The sequence below is a fragment of the Diadema antillarum genome, unplaced genomic scaffold (assembly GCF_040938485.1).
Source record: "Diadema antillarum isolate AM-2024a unplaced genomic scaffold, OU_Dant_1.0 seq00000002_RagTag, whole genome shotgun sequence".
In the NCBI taxonomy this organism is placed as follows: domain Eukaryota; kingdom Metazoa; phylum Echinodermata; class Echinoidea; order Diadematoida; family Diadematidae; genus Diadema; species Diadema antillarum.
Window position 1 is genome coordinate 630,639 of NW_027271124.1, and position 17,022 is coordinate 647,660.

Here is a 17,022-nt window from a genome sequence, read left to right on the forward strand (position 1 = left end):
TTGACTCCAGTCAAGATTCTTGGCTGTGTGTGTACTTGTACTATACCGTATGTCAAAAAAAAAGGTAAAAAATACAACAGTACCCTCCGCAATGATAACTTAAAAAATAGTGAATCAATCCACTTACGATTCCAGGGTATGAAACTACAACTCATTGCCCACATCTTGCAGAAAACCCCATTCGATTTGCTTCAGTAGTCAAAGAGAAACAAGGAATTTTGTAGGGCACGTCAGGAATCTCTTCCCTCCATGTTCTGTCTATTGTGTTCGCACATTAAAGGACAAGTTCACCTTCATATACATGTGGATTGAGTGAAGGCAACAATATTAACAGAACACATCAGTGAAAGTTTGGGGAAAATCCGACAATCCGTTCAAACGTTGAGAAAAGTGAGAATATCTTGAATTTTCTTTATACTTTCTTTATATAAATTTAGTTGTACTCGTGACATCGCAAGCTATGTATAGTAGTCTTCTCATCCAGCCGTGACTGAGCAGAAACTTCAAAAATTCTTAACTTTTGAACGGATTGTCCAATTTTCCTCAAACTATCATTGATGTGTTCTACTTGCTGCATTCACTCAACCCACAAGTCTATGAAGGTGAACTTGTCCTTTAATATGCAGTTCCTCAAGAGCATCCAAGTGCTAAACTTGGAAGAATCAGACTTAAGACATGCTTTACAATTTACACGTAAATTTAGTCCATATTTCTCTGTGACCGCTTAACCAAATTCAATAGAGTTTTTGCAAAATAGAACTAAGATGTTGCATTTTAACACCCTGAAGTAGCATTTGAACAATTAAAATTTAAATCATATTGCATTATTGTTTTGGCCTTGGGTGTTATCAATGTGAAAATCCGATCGATTGTGCAGTTTTTAATTTAATTTTCTTTTTTTTGGGAGGGGGGGGACATTTCAGCAAAATCAAAAGAAAAAGTAGTGTTGACGCACAAAATGTTCAATTTCTAAATAAGTACTCACAATGGCATCCATGGTAACATCTTGATCATCTGTGAGTATAAACACAATGTTGGGTTTATCTACAACTCTTGGCTGCTCACGCGACTTGCTGCCAGCGGACACTCGTCTCTCCGGTGCCCGGCTGGTTCGGCCGAGAGAGTTATCAGGAACCGCTCCAGACGAAGGAAGCCTTGCTACGAGAAGGAAAACTTCGCAGAAAACCAGCACAAATACGCAATAACTTCGCCCTGGCCCCATCATTCTGGTAAGTAAAATTAGCTCGAAATCAAGATGCAAAACGACACTTATAACCAGCAAGGCTCTCAAGTGTTAGCTTTTCTCGGCGCAGTGCCACCAAGTCTCCCTCATCCTCATTCAGTTTCATTGAACCGTACACCACTCAGATAACAGGAAGCTAGCTGTACCTGTAGCTAGCTAGCTGTCTATGTACGCGATACCTACCAGTCATAGTAGGCAGTTCGCATTGTGGCCAGGGCCGTGATCACATGATTCCGCCACAGCCTTACTCAATGCGTTTATAATTATTTCTCTTTCGAAGGGAAGTGATCAGATAAATTGGATGGAAAAGTATTTCAAGAACTTACTTGACATTCATATGCCCATTCACCCATTGGATCTGCAAAAGACTCGAGATGAGCGACTTTGTTGCTATTGTTGTTGTTGTTGTTGCTGTTGTTGCTGTTGTTGTTGTTGTTATGTTGGTGGTGGTGGTCGATTGTTACTTTGTTTGTTTGTTTGCTGTTTTGTTTTTGTTTTTGATAACCAAGTTATAGGTCTCAGTTATGTTCTCCTACTCAACCACACTCATCACGTGTAAAGGGTCATACTTTCCGACGGGTTGAAGGTATCAAAGTACGAAAATCAAATATTGTATTGAAATCGAGTTTCTCATCACCAGAAAACGTGAAAATTATTGATGAACAAAATGAAGGTATCCTCATGTGAACTGAAAATGGAAAATAGAATTTTGCAATGCTACCCAAATATTTTTTTTTCTCCAAGTCCTCATATAATACTGTGATAAACCCCAACGTATGCATGCCACTCTGTGGACCTGAACACCAATCAGCACATGATCATATACAATCAGTTACTTAAAAAAAAAACAACAACAACATTCAATGAATAAGTGTAAGATTGGTCTTCTAAGATGATGGATATTCTATTTCCTTTGATAACTTCGAATCATTTATATCACTACAAAATACCTGTGCATCTTTTTCCTCTGCTATCATGGGGAAGGGGTGGTGCTATAGGGCGAAGAGTCTGTGTGAATAGGCCCCAATTCTTGGTTAATAACATGTCTTCCAGATTACCATGATTCATTGTAACATCAACCTTTGAAAAATATCGCTATCCTGAAAACGATGTATTTGCCATGATCCAAAATATGACTACCAGTGGCGGATCCAGAGGGGAGTGTACCCCTTCTTCTTTTTTTTCTTTTTTTTTAAACGAAAGAAATGAAAAGGAAAAAAATGAAATGAAACCTGGAAGTAGCACCAGTAATATTGTTTGTGCCCCCCTCCTCCCCCCCCCCCCCCCATCCCCTTGCAGTATTCCGGGATCCTCCCCTGTCTACAGCTTCCTCCAACATCAATATTGATAAAAAAATAACACCATTTTCTGCTTTTCCTCATGTAGATGTCTTTTTGTTCGATATGTTATGTTGTATCATAAATGAACATTATGCGTATAAACTTATCAATATCTACCAGAGGTTATGAGATCAGCAGCTTGATCCCAACATTGACTTGATGTCCACTGTAGTATCCTGACTAGTTAAAGAGATAATGGTGATAATAATGATGATGATGATGATGATGATGATGAAGAAGAAGACCATGATGATGATGATAATGATGATGATGATGATGATGATGATGATGATGATGATGGTGGTGGTGGTGGTGGTGGTGGTGGTGATGGTGATGATGCTGATGTTGATGATCTGAGAAACATTCAAAGGCGCCCGATGGGCTCCAACATCTTGTGCACATGCAATAATTGTGTCGCGCATCATTCACAAAGTAAGTTGCTCAGTGTGGTTGAGGGTTCGCTGTGATGATCCCACGAGAGGGCGGTCTCCATGGCACATTAATCACTTTCGGAGATGGTCCTGGCACAAAATAATAATAGACTGAGAATCGAGGATAGACAGCATTATTTTTATACCTTGAGCTAGCAGGGCCGGCGGGTCCGGGGGACCGGGAAGGAGGGGGGGATGCTCGACCCCCCTCCCATTTTTTTTTCTTTTGGCACCATACAAAGGAATACAATCATAATAAGGTGTTACCACTTTGCCCCCCCCCCCCAAGTACGTTTAAGTGGCACTAGAAAGAAATAGATAAAAACCTTGAAGCGTAAACGCGATAACAAAAGGCTTTGTTTTTGCACTGTATAGTCAGCTGAAGAAACCCGGAACGGATGTGCAGAAGTGGCACCAGAAGACCAAATCTGAAGTGCCCCACCCCCCCCCCCCCCCCCATAAACACACACACTTTTGAAAACGTGGCGCCGACCATGGCAAGATCATGGTACAAAGATATAGCTGTTGTGGCTATAGAGGACATTAGACCTTGGAAATCATCCTAAAAGCATTTGATGAGTGATCATCTGTATTAGTATTTATAGGCCAATGTTTATTGATGCATGCTGTTTTATTCTTATGGTGGATATATATTTGTTTTTATCATATCTATGTTCGCAGGGAGATGATCACCATTTGGCCTAAATTTCAATAGCAATCGGGTCGTAGACGCATCCAGGGTCATAAATGGGCTTTATTAGTTGGTAATAATGAGCGCTGGATTGGCATCTTTGAAAGCAAACTGATTTTCAGTAGCCACGCATGACTCCAGTGAGGTTGATCGATTGTTCCCCTCATATAAGATTGCAGGTAAAAGGCAGAGATGTATAATCTATATATACTGTTCATCAATATTGAAAACTGTAGCTGCTTATGGTTCGCATTCAATCCCTTAACGGGTGTTGTTCGTTATCCCGAAGGTTCGTTAATCCGAAGACCGAAACACACAAATTCCCGATACCTAGAGGTTCGTCAATCCGACAATGAAAAAGGGTTCGTTAATCCGAACATTAAATGTGGCGTTATTCCGAAGGTTCGTTTATCCGAAAATGAAATAGGGTTCGCTATTCCGAAGGCTCGTTTATCCGAAAATGAAATAGGATTCGTTATTCCGAATGTTCGTTTTATCCGAAAATGAAATAAGGTTCTTTATTCCGAAGGTTCGTTGAACCGACAATGAAATAGGGCCCGTAACAAACCTTCGAAATAACGAACCCTATTTCATTTTAGGATTCTGAACGAGCCTTCGGAATAACGAACCCTGTTTCATTTTCGGATTAACGAACCTTCGGAATAACTAATCTTCGTAATAACGAACCTTCGGAATAACGAACCCTCGGACTAAAGAACCTTCGGAATAATGGTCCTTCGGAATAACGGACTGTACCCTAAGCAAACAGGCATATAGCAACAGCGGAACATTGGCGACATCAGAATGTATATACATGTACGGTATAATGACAACAAAAGACAACGTTCACCATCATCATTGATTTCTTCCTCATGTCACAATTGCGATGAAATCAAACAAAAACCAATTGGGGGTTTCAAGACATGTAGTTCCAATATAAGCGATGAGAAGAAGTTATAGATAAGATGAGACACTTTATGGTTAATATATATTTGTTTTGAGGCATTAAACCATGGCATTTCATGCAACAGAAGTCTTGAATTTGATTGTATACAGGCTTTCTTTGCTCGACTTCACAGAACGTCACTCCGAAACATTTTTTTTTGGAAATTCACCATAGCACAGGCACAACCGTAGCAATGACGAGCAAGCATGCATAGAAGAGACAGGAGAATAGAATCTTCAGGGGGGAAAATCTATATACAAAAAAAAAAAAAAAGAATAGGAAAAAGAAGAAGGGAGTTACAAAATATGAGGTCATATAGTGCAGGAGATGTCAAAACGATCAACATGAACAGCACGACATTCAATCTATGAAAGCATTATCATCACAAACACCCATACTAATGTTAATAATGTTAAGAATTCCTCACATACTAGTATATAGAGTTAGTAAGTGCTATCGAATCGCAAAGTTTGTGGGTTTTTTTTGGGGGGGGGAGGGGACGGGTTCTCTCTCTCTCTCCCTCTCTCTCTCTCTCTCTCTCTCTCTCTCTCTCTCTCTCCCTCTCCTCTCATTTATACAATAAGTTTACAGTTCGTTATTCCGTGGGATCGTTATTCCGAACGTTCGTTGTTCTGGACGGGTTCGTCAATCCGAAAAATTGTAAATGAGAACTAGAATCGTTAATCCGAGAAGGAAAAAAAAAAGGGGGTTCGTAGTTTCACTTTTTTTTATATACGCACTTATCTTTTCGTTTTCAGATTGACGAATCTTCAGAGTGATCTGAACCTTAGCTCAGTTTTGGACACACTAACCTTCGGAATAATGAACCATACCTCATTAAATTATTTCATCTTATCAAACTTATCAAATAATTTCGATAAAAATGAAAAATCGATGATAATAGTAAACGTTGTCTTTCGGTTTTCTTTCATGATGTTTGATTTGCTGAGGCCTCAGAGAATTGGGTTAACAGTTCGATATTCCAAAAGTTTGTTGATCAATTCCGAAAATTGAATAACTTTCCTCTTTCCGAAGGTTCGTTAATCCGAAAATAAAGGTATACGTCGTTACGAATGTTCGTGAATCCGAAAACAATAAAGATCCGTAACTGTACATAATTCCAAGGGTTCGTTGGTAGACCTCTTATACGTATACCTTCCTATATCATACTCGTGTAACGAACATTATGTCATTGTCGGGTTTATAAAGCCGTATTTCATTTTCGGATAACAGCCATCAGTATGAACAGGGCATTTTTGGATGTTTCGGTATAGCAAACTTTCGGAATGACAAACATTAACTACAACAACGTCGAAAACCTTTACACTTGTCACAAACAACAATGTAATTTAGTGATGTATAGTATTTTGCTTCCTTTAGCATTGAGCTGCAATATACTCTCTTCTTAATTGTTGTCTATAACAGGCCTACTTCTTTGTAACGATCATTATAACGTATTTCTTACACGCTATTCATTAAATGTAACGTTTTAAACTTGCGTTTGCTCTGTTTTGTCTCACGCTATGCATGAAAAGTTAAAAAAAAAATTGTGAATGGAATAAGATGAACCGATAATAAAAGGCCCTATAGGGCCTTTTATTATCGGTTCATGCTATATATAGCTCTAAATGAATATGTCTATAGTATATCCGCATTCTCGACTGCTAACAACAGTAGTTTGGGCTTTATTCATGTAGAAAGGAATGGAACCCAAGTATTCATGGATTGCTTGAATGCAGAAATATTAGTTGAACAAAATTAATGAATGAAGTTCGAGGAAAATTAATTTTCACAGTTTCAGTACCACAATGAGAGCGGATGGATGAGAGGACTACAACCATTTGTAATGTAACAGCAGGTAAACTACATTTTATTATAGAAAACTTTTCACAGAATTTCGTATCATTTAAAAAACACAAATCTATTTTAGATATAACTGACAAAATTTTTGTGAGGCATGCGTGATTATATCCCCTACCTTTTGAAAGGAATAAGTCAAGTGCTCTTTCTCCATATTAGAAAAAATAAAAATATATTGACTTATCATTATATTTTCGTTGCATCGTTGTCTCAAAAGAAATGTATAAATCAATTTCATAAGACATTAAAAATGCTTCTGTTTATCCTCTATAGGGGCTTAATGCTCTTCTTTTCGCGAAGTCGAAGAAGAATGATTAAAAGAAGAAACAGGAGAAAGAGATCAAAGAAGTTGGAGGAAAAGAAATGAATGCAGTTCATTTCAGAGTTGGTTTTAAACGAGGATACTGTCCTTGTTTGTAGTTAACGTCAGCGCCGTATGTTTTCTACTCATTTTTTTTTTTTACTCTAATCACTTTTTTTTTCTTTTAAAGAGCCAAAAAAGTGCCATACAAAAAAAAATGTAAACCCAACAATATTGGTTCAGTTCCAAAGAGGTTACTGAGAACAGCTGTGACACTCATTTTACTTTCTCGTTGATGAACCTCTTTGTCCGCTGTTCACTTCGACAATGAGCGCCATCTTTAGTCCAATGTTAGTTGACGGGATTTCGACTTTGATCGCCCCTTATAAACGATCGATACCCCGAAAATTTTGGATCGTTCCACCATCCAACGGTTTGCTGTTGCTCGACTATTTATGTCAGGATATTCGGAAAATTATCATGGAATTGTTCTGCTAAGATGACAACATCCGCGTATTGACAAGGATAGACGTAAACGAGAATATTAGAAAAGGTAAGTTCTTTACACACTGGAGTGGATATCTAATGTCTTGAATAATCATATACATTGTAAGTTAAGGTTGAAATCCGTGTTGTTCTCTTGACTCTGCGAGGAACAGCTAGAGTCGCCGGGTTGTACCTCGGCGCAGGTGGTGGTGGTGGTACGGGTTCGGGTGCTTGCACACCGGCATCGTGGGGTAGTACACCACGCGTAAGTTTGGCAGACAGACCGAGATCTGGCTCGGCCTCGGCCTGGGAGAGAGTCACGACAACACCATTACATTGTCACCTGCTCCTTTTTCGCAGTCTTTGTCTCATGAAAAACGAAAAGTTTTTTTCCCCCATACACATAATGTGTAAGTCGCAATGTGTGTGTGTGCGTGTGTGTGTATGTGTGTTTTCTTTTGTTCTTTTTTTTTTTAAATGTCAAATGAGTCTATAAAATACTCAAACTATTAAAGTAAGCTTGATTCAAAACTGGCTTGCTCTGCCCCCTTTTTTTATTTGCTGTTTCATTTGCTTGTGGTGTCACAAAATGCAATTTAAACAGTTGAATAAGAACTCCTTGAATGCCTGACCTACTAAAGTATTACTATAGAAAGTAGGATGGTATTTCAATACGACATGCAGCACCAGTGCTGATTGTTGAACAAAAAGATTGATTGTACAGTGTACATTATTTGTAGGAGCCTGTGTAAATTAATTAATTAATTTGTTTACTTCACAGTATTCATAGCTGTACCAATAGGTTGTAGACAATCTGCATGTATGACTGAACATTTATGAGCATATTTCAAATCAATAATCTTACAATCTCACAATAGTTCAGAACTTAGAAGGGACTTGCTGAAATTATATTACATTCCCTATGGGAATGTTTTGAATTACACTTGTAGAACATTGATCACAGTTGTAACTAGATAAGCATGCAGCTCATTTCCACCACTGATCTTGTTCTTCCATAGAGATATCAGTGATTTCCACCCATACGTCCATATGATTGTGTGCTGAGAGCCGCCCAATTTCCCAATATAGAAGCCTTTGTTACGTCATAAACCCTCAGCTGCATGGCGCGCCTCGCCCTAGCAGAAACTGGAGAACGCACTTTAGTGCGCGCAAGCAAATCTCAAATACGCGCAGCCTGAACTCCCAAGTTCATTCACCCTACCTGCCAAAATATCAAAAATCCTTCATAAATTCCCCCAAAATTCTCGCTACATACACATGGTGTCACCGCAAATTTTTCCCCCAAAAAATTTAATCGTTTGTTACTTGTGACATTCTAAACCTTACAATGTAACTGCAAGTTTCATCAAAATCCATTAAAGGACAAGTTCACCTTCATAAACATAAGGATTGAGAGAATGTAGCAATATTAGTAGAACACATCATTGAAAGTTTGAGGAAAATCGGACAGTCCGTTCAAAAGTTATGAATTTTTGAAGTTTTTGTGCAGTAACCGCTGGATGAGAAGACTACTGCAGTGTGTGAATAACTTAGATGTCACATGCGTACAACAATATAAGGAAAATATAAAGAGAATTTCACAAAATTTCATCTTTTGAAAAAAATACACATTCGTCCGACTTGTTACCGACAAATGTTATGGGTAATATTATTCCCCCTGCCTTTAGAAAGAGGCAAGTCAAGTGCTCTTTTATTATGCGAAAAAAGTGAAAATATGTTGAATTTTCTTTACATTTTCTTTATACTGTTGTACGCATATATGACTCACAAGCTGTAGTAGTCTCCTCATCCAGCGGTTCCAACACAAAAATTTTAAAAATTCATAACTTTTGCATCGATTGTCCAATTTTCCTCAAACTTTCACTGATGTGTTCTACTAATATTGTTGCATTCTCTCAATCTTTATGTTTATGAAGGTGAACTTGTCCTTTAAGTACTTTTTGAGGTATTTTGCACACAGACAAACTAACTGCAGTAACTAACGAACACACAAACAAAGAAACAAACAAACCATCGGTAACGAAAACATAACGTCCTCCCTTGTCGGAGGTAATTAATGTCTGCACATGTATCACAATTAAGTTTGCTTTCTAGGCCTATATTTTTAATATTGATCATCTGTGCTCTAAACAAAAGCAAAAAGAATGCATGATTTTGAAAGTGAAAGAGAACAAGATGTTGGCATGCAGTGTGATATCCCGATGATATTCACTGTATTCCACTCTGTTAGGCATCACAGTCATGTGACTGTATTTTTGTTGATATTTTATGTTTTGAAAATAAAACACAGAAAGAAGTACAGTAGAAGACAACCCCCCCCCCAAAAAAAAAAAAAAAACTGCAACAAACACCAAAAAATGAAAGCTTATAGAAACAAAAACAAAAAGCAAAGAACAAACTTGCGTCCAATTTCAGAAGCAAGCGCTTGTTTTTCAAAAGTAAAGTAAAACATAGTGTGATTTTGCTTTCTAGATATAATACACAGTGTATGCATTAACAAAACGTTCTTTGTTTCATTTGTACAATATAATCAGAGAAAGACAGTCTTTGCATCAATGCAGTGTTATTCAATAGAACTTCAAAGTTACACTACATTGTATGTATCATTCAAGATTCAAGAGAATTACAGCCTGTAGGTTGTAATGATAGTGATAACCTGCTTGGCTTTCAGTTTATATGTCGGTGTCTAAATTATTAAGCTACATGTTTGTGGCTCATCAGTTTTTGATAAAAATGGAGCTTTTATTCATTTTTAAAAATATTCTACATTATGTAGTTCCCATGATACTGATTTATGCACTGTAACAAGTACAGTGTACACAAGTACTTGTGTAGTCCCTACAAAACTGTTGTAAAAGGTATCATTTGTTAAAGGTAGGGAATCCCATTTGCACGCCTTAAATGAAGAGTTGTATAAATACAGTGGTATGTTGAAGAGAGTATCATATTAGAAACTCCCATAAAGTATTGAAAGTGGAAGGTAACATTTAGTACATTTTTTCGACCGTTAGATTTTGAATTGAATTGTTTTCGGGGCTCACCGTAAATTCCAGTACATTACTAGGCTAACTTTGCAGACCCATGTACTGCATGTGTGTCCATCATGTATATTTATTTTTGTGAAGAAAGTTCATCAACACTTACTAACATTTCTATATACATTCTTGCCACGCACTCTATATGTTATTACATCAGCTCTTGTACTTTTAAATTTGTGTTTATAGATCACAAATACAGAAGAATGCAACAAAAAGGCTTAAGTGTGACTAAAACACAGAGCTACTGAGAAGTTGAGTTTTGTGCATTATTCAAATTTTAGATAACTGTTGACTTCCAAATTTCTAAGCAGTGGCCTAAGCAAGTCCCCTGAAGTTCATATTTAATGTTTTGCTGCATTTTGGGAGGTCTGTAAAAGGTATCCCCTACCTTTAAAGGCATGCAAATGTGTCTAGATGATGGGTATACTATTCCTACTTGGAAATCGTTTGAATCTTTGCCACAAAATGTGGATTGTACTGACAAGTAATTTACTACTTAAATGGTATTTTTTAAAATTACATATAATGTAAGGTTGACTTTTTCTCCCTTTCAACTTGATATTTATACATGTGCTGGACAAGGAAGAAGAAGAAGAAGAAGATCTAATTGAAGAAGCAGCAAAATATTGCATACATTTAGCTGTGCCTTTGTGCAGTGTATTATCGCTCTGCGTTAGTCTTGTCCTACACAATTTTGTCCCAGGCATTGTACAAGGTACTGAAAATCCAGAAACATTTGCAACATGAAACTTTTGTGTTTAAAGTGGAGCCAAGAGCATGGAATACAAGTGTATTTGCAAATTTTCAGTGGCATTCAATGCACTGTGTAGACAAAACCCGTTGCTTGCATTTTACTTTTGCAAATCTTGACTTCTCATGAAATTTGCGAAAGTTTCATGCATGCGAAAAGTGTCTGGTTTTAAAAATGTTTTGTGTATTTCTTGAATGCTTGATCCATGTATAATAGTCTCTTGACACAAGCTTTAAAAAGAATGTCCATGATACGATACCTTCATCAGTCTGTGAGTAATGCTTCAATTCCCGTAGCTTCATTTGTGATCAGGTACATTTGTATTAGTTTATAACATGCCCTCCTTCGGGCCTTCCATGACATTTTCCATTTGCTCAATAAAGATTGTCAAGGAAAAAAGAAGCTTCCAGTATTTATAAGTACAGTACATGTACATGTACACAGGCTCAGTGCACTGTAAATTGATGCACTGGCCAAAAATGGATAAGAATGATGATGTCATATCAGCTGCAAATCAAAAATCTCCTGACCCATATCCCTCCTGCTGTGTGTGCTGAAGTGCATCTAGTGGAATTGATGTGTTTAGTCACCAGTGGCCAGACAGGGCAAGATCCCCACAGTGTCTTGGGATGACTTTGCTGTGGCAAAAAGATGAGAAAAATGGTCTCAGTGCATTGCTTCCAATCTGAAGTCAAAGTTGCTACTTGCATGACTTCACATTTTGTCTGAGTCATGGCATCTTTTCGTGGAGAAGAAAGGTTGTCTGTTTAAATGTCAGTTTTCATATAGTAAACTGGATATGTGATTTTTTGTTGTTGTTCATGCTAGTTTGATGAATACCAGACATCGATACACACATGTCATCATACTCCTGTTGTATCAAACATTTATGTTATTACATTGAAAGTATTCAAATACGCACCATATCACGAGACTATCATTAATTATCCAAATACGATTATATGATAATGTATAATATCAAGAAATGTGTTATAGACAGATTGTCTCAAGAAAGAGTATTGTATGCAGTTTTCTTCATCATTTTTACTGTGTGTCATGAAGATCTGGCATAAATGAAAGTACAAATGGCAGTACCGGTATGCTGTGCTGGTATGTAGATAGAGAAAATAGGCAAAACAAAGCAAGGGAAATAGAAAATATATATGAGATACATATTGGGTGATACTCTATGTACAAGTAGGCCTATACTGTAGTACATGTAACATGTACATTAGAGGATGTTTCAATATTTTTGTGAATTTCACAAGTCCATTGATACATTATGTGAAATTAATAACTCACTAAAACATTGCCTCCCATTTAACACCTACACCATACATTTACATCATCTCAAAGGTTGGAAATCACTAGCTTTTCTTCTGAAAAGATATAATCGTTACCCTGGTACTTACTTACAACATATATTTTCTTGTCTGTGACTGTGATTCAAACACTCTAAAAGTTACATACGTGCATGTACTGTACAATATCATAGACTTGTCCCAAGTGGTAGAATTTGCAATGTGTGCTCTCAAATTTAACGTATGATGTGCTTGTACAGTGTAGACTGTACCCTCTCAGTACACGTGTCATCTCAAACTACATGATATTCACCAGTGGTTCCATGCAAGGAATTTTCAAATAGAAATACTTGTATATTACAATATTTCTTTTAAATTGGTAAGATTTTTTTTTTTTCATGATCAGAGAAGTATCTTTAGATGGAGTGATGATTTTTAATGTCCAATAATTTTCTTACCATTTACTTTGTCATTCCATGTGTGGTAGGTACAGTTGTATCTTGAATTATAGAGTTACTTAGATGAAAATATATCATAACACCTGATTTCACACTGTATTGCTTCACAATTGAATGTGTCTCATAAAACACAGTTTGTATTTTAACATTGCATGGATCCACCCATGGTCCTTGTGTCTACAGGTGCATTTAAATAGTAACTATAAAATGCTTCACATGCCGGTAGTCTCTTCCTCTCTGTATTTTCTTTTGATACAAAAGTGCTGTTGATATCATACAACATGTACAGCTCTCTCTCTCTCTCTCTCTCTCCATCCCCCTCTCTGTCTGTCTGTCTGTATGTCTGTCTGTGCCACTGTAGGGAAATCTTTATCAATGATCCAAGAGTTTCAATTTCCCTCAGGCTAATTGTATTGTTGCATAGATTTCTGTGACACTCTACTGATCAGTACAAAAGTGCATTTCAAACATCAGGAGCAGGGAAACACTCGTCTATGACAATTGAGATCTAATGAAATAAAAGGAACTTGCCTTCGTTGCCATTTATTCATTATCGCTGTGGTGTACATTGTTAAAGTTCAAATACATAGGGCATACATTGTGAGGAGTGTCCTGATGTACATGTACAGCTGTGCAGATTGTACAAAGTGTACACTGTACATGTCACAAAGGCATTGCTTTGATACAGTACAGTGCTTGTGCTCATGACAGACTGTGCTTCAGCTAAAAAATATTCGAATGGGGCATGTTTCTGTAACATTAGTTTTCTCTAAATTATTAATCAGTTGAATAAACTAAAGAAATAATTCTTTTAAAATCTAATGGTAAAAGCTACAACAACGTATGTACATTGTAATTCTGCGTATGATAACCCACATTCAATCTATTTTTATTATCACTATTATTATTATTTTTTTTTAAATCAAAGATGCCTTCTCTACCTACATTGTATACATTTTATGTTCATCAACTTCCGTCATTGTCTAAATGTCTCGTAATTCTTCATTGATCTCCAACACTTTTGCATTGGTTATGCCTGGTATTGGTCACTATAACAAACAGCGTAGTTGGCAAATATTGATTAATTAGTCGACCAGTTGTAAGGTACAGTGTATATGTGTGATGTTGCAAAAGAGTTCAGTCAAAATTTGTTCACCATCTCTCTGCTGCTTGGAGTGCAATAGTTCTGTAGATCCAGGGAATCAAGGTTTAAATGTAATTGTTCAAAGTTATTTGGCAATTTGAAGCAATGAGACATGTTACAATGCAATAACAAAAAGAAAGATAAGCATAGAAAATATAAAGAAGACAAAAATAAGTCATCAGTAACCATTGACATTGTCATGAAGCATTCATTTCATGTGATGTTACCCAGTGGAATTGCTTTCTCTTGTTTGAATCTGAAAAAGAAGGAAATACTGTGTGTAAGCTGATGAAAATTTGCAGTTTTTCACCCCCACCCCGTTTTTTACACCTCCTTACTCGGTATTGGCAGAATTGAACATCTGTCACGATACAAAAGCTGTATGTGCATACTACATACATGTAGTGTAGAGTTCTCTATCATATTCATATATTGTTTCGCATGGTCAGATGCATTATATTTAATGACATTACCTTTAATACCATGACTGTGTTCTCTGTACCGCCATGGAGGAATTATCTAATGCATGCCATACTATCAAAGTGTTTCACTGCATTAATTTGATTACACTTTAATATCAGTTGCTGCACTGCTACACATTGGTAGTACCAATGGACCAGTTGTGAAGGACCAGTTGTGAATCACCAGCTTTATGAATGCACTAACTTTGGAGAGATTTCATAACAGGCTCTGTGCTCAAGCACACCCTGGGAGCATGATTAATTGCAGCATTTTTTATTCTGAATTGTCTGAGCTGTAAATTTGTACCAACTGATCTGTCTTGTGTTCACTAATTTTCGAACAAGGGCATACTATAGCAGTTGAAACTCCGTATCTGTTAGTATAAAATGTGTTTCCCGTACATGTATGCCCTGAAGCACAATCAATGCAATGTGATTTGAGTTATTTTCTTTTACTGTAATACTGGTGCTGGTATTTTTAACCTGAATAACATTTGAATTGATCTTAATCATATGAGCATCATGTAAAGTTGATTGGATATACTGGTAGAGTCATATTGCATCATATCATTTTAATGAAAAGATTGGAACAACACAATTTTGCTTTCATGTGAGAGAAAGTACAAATGTTTTTATCTTACAATGAATTCCATTTTCTTTGCTCAAATTTGAACTTATACATGTACATATATGTATTCCAACAGAGTACACTTGTACATACTGTATGTGTACGGTAGCTACCTGCATGTATGTACAATGTGTATTCTATCAAAACCCCTCCCCCTACTACCCCCTCCTTTGTACGATGTTGTAGAGGAAGGCTTGGCTGCTGACAAGATGGATGATGGCTTCCATTGATAGTGTCAGAGTAATGGAATGGATAGATTCCTGGCCTGAGTGATTTCCTCTGTCTGTTTGCATTTGGTTGAGAAGTTCGGAAACTGCCTTTTCAAGTAGGATGATCAGTAAAATAGAATTAGCACCAGGCTGCAAATTCTTGATTTGTTCTTTGAGATACTGCCTCTAAAATGTTCATGCTCATGGGAGGGTCACATTGTATGTGATGATTTGTCATATGTACATGTGCTGTGTCTATTTTTTTTTTAATCTGCTTGCATGCGTTGAGATCATGGCTCATTTTCAAGTATGCTGCCCGCAAAGATTGTACAACGTGTAGGCCTACCCATTTCAAGAGTGGTTGATGTTTTACTGTACTTCATCTACTATTCTACATGGTGTATGAATTAAATTTCAGTTCTGATGAATTGCTGATACATGGACAGTACCTGCTGAAGACCTGGGCCCCATTAAATAAAAGATGTTAGGATGTCAACTCTTGCTGGAATGGCAACTTCCAATAGCAACAACCAATCAGGAAGCTTAATTCTTGTTGTTACCATGACAATTGCCATTCCAGCAAGAGTTGTTATCGTATCAACTTTTTATGAAATGGGGCCCTGATCTGTACCTCTGTACAAATACATTTTATCAATGCCCTGATGCTGATTACACAGAGAGAAGAAAATAGAAGGGAAATCGCTTGCTTAATATACATTGTATCATGAAATAGGCCTGCAAATACAATGTGTAGGGCCTACCATGTGTTTGCATATCTGCTGATGATGTACTATCTGAGACCATGAACTTATAAGTATACTGTATGATATTACTGTCTCAATCTGCACAATGTATGGGGCTCAAATAATGGTTTAATGAAACATAAGATGACTAGAACATGTAATCACTGTTGTTTAATACAAGATTATTACATGGAAATCTCTCTGCTCTCTACTGACATTGCACTCTCCAATACAATGTATTTGTGTGCATACAGTAGTCATACATTCTAGTCTGAAAAATATGGCTACTGCTAGTGTAGGCTATTAAGTGCTAAATGATGAAATTTGCACGGGAAACATGTACAAAATGTACATGTACAGTATGATAAGCTGTCTTCCTTATGAAATCTGTGTAAAAATCCCAGTATGCACAGTGTATGCTTTGAGAATACCCTATACATCTGTACACATGTAAATTGTGTATTTAAATTTTAGGAATTATTAGTTGAGTATTAGGGGGCAGTTGAGACAGAGCAGAGCAACAGCTCTGTCATTGATTTTAGTATACAATGTATCACCTATATTGCAACCTCTCAGAGATCAGGGAGAGACACTTTGCAGTGTGTCACTCCATAAATGCGTCCATGATATTTGTTCATACATTACATTTATTTTATAGTTTCATAATTTTCCAATGCATGACTTCACCCTTTGATATACTAATTACTATGTGTGTCAGACTACTACATTTACAAGAGAACAGAAAAGATCTACAGATGAAAAGAGGGGATAGGAGGATAGGCAAAGTGGAAAGCTTTTACAGTCTAGTCACACTTACTTTGATTATTGAAGTTGATGTGAAATATATTTGCTACTTAATCCTTTGCTGCTGCTGAAGCACATCCCACAGTAATCAGTCAGCAGGGATTGGGGTGCGTTGTTGCACTGCAAATCACCCATGGTAGCTTGACCACTGGGGCAGTAGGAGAGG

At 37.0% G+C, this 17,022-nt stretch overlaps 1 protein-coding gene and 1 pseudogene across 2 annotated transcripts in view; one reads left to right on the forward strand and one right to left on the reverse strand.

Moving 5' to 3' along the window:
- The window catches only part of LOC139724879 (N-acetylglucosamine-6-sulfatase-like), a 42,953-nt gene extending 41,569 nt beyond the window's left edge, over nucleotides 1–1,384 (reverse strand). For both annotated transcript variants that reach the window (XM_071636001.1, XM_071636002.1), the window contains exon 1: nucleotides 986–1,384. In XM_071636001.1, the coding sequence (XP_071492102.1) occupies nucleotides 986–1,225 (240 nt within the window). In that variant the 5' untranslated portion in view covers nucleotides 1,226–1,384. The remainder of the gene's footprint in view (nucleotides 1–985) is intronic.
- Nucleotides 1,385–7,238: 5,854 nt separating this feature from the next.
- The window catches only part of LOC139724880 (uncharacterized), a 139,857-nt pseudogene continuing 130,073 nt past the window's right edge, over nucleotides 7,239–17,022 (forward strand).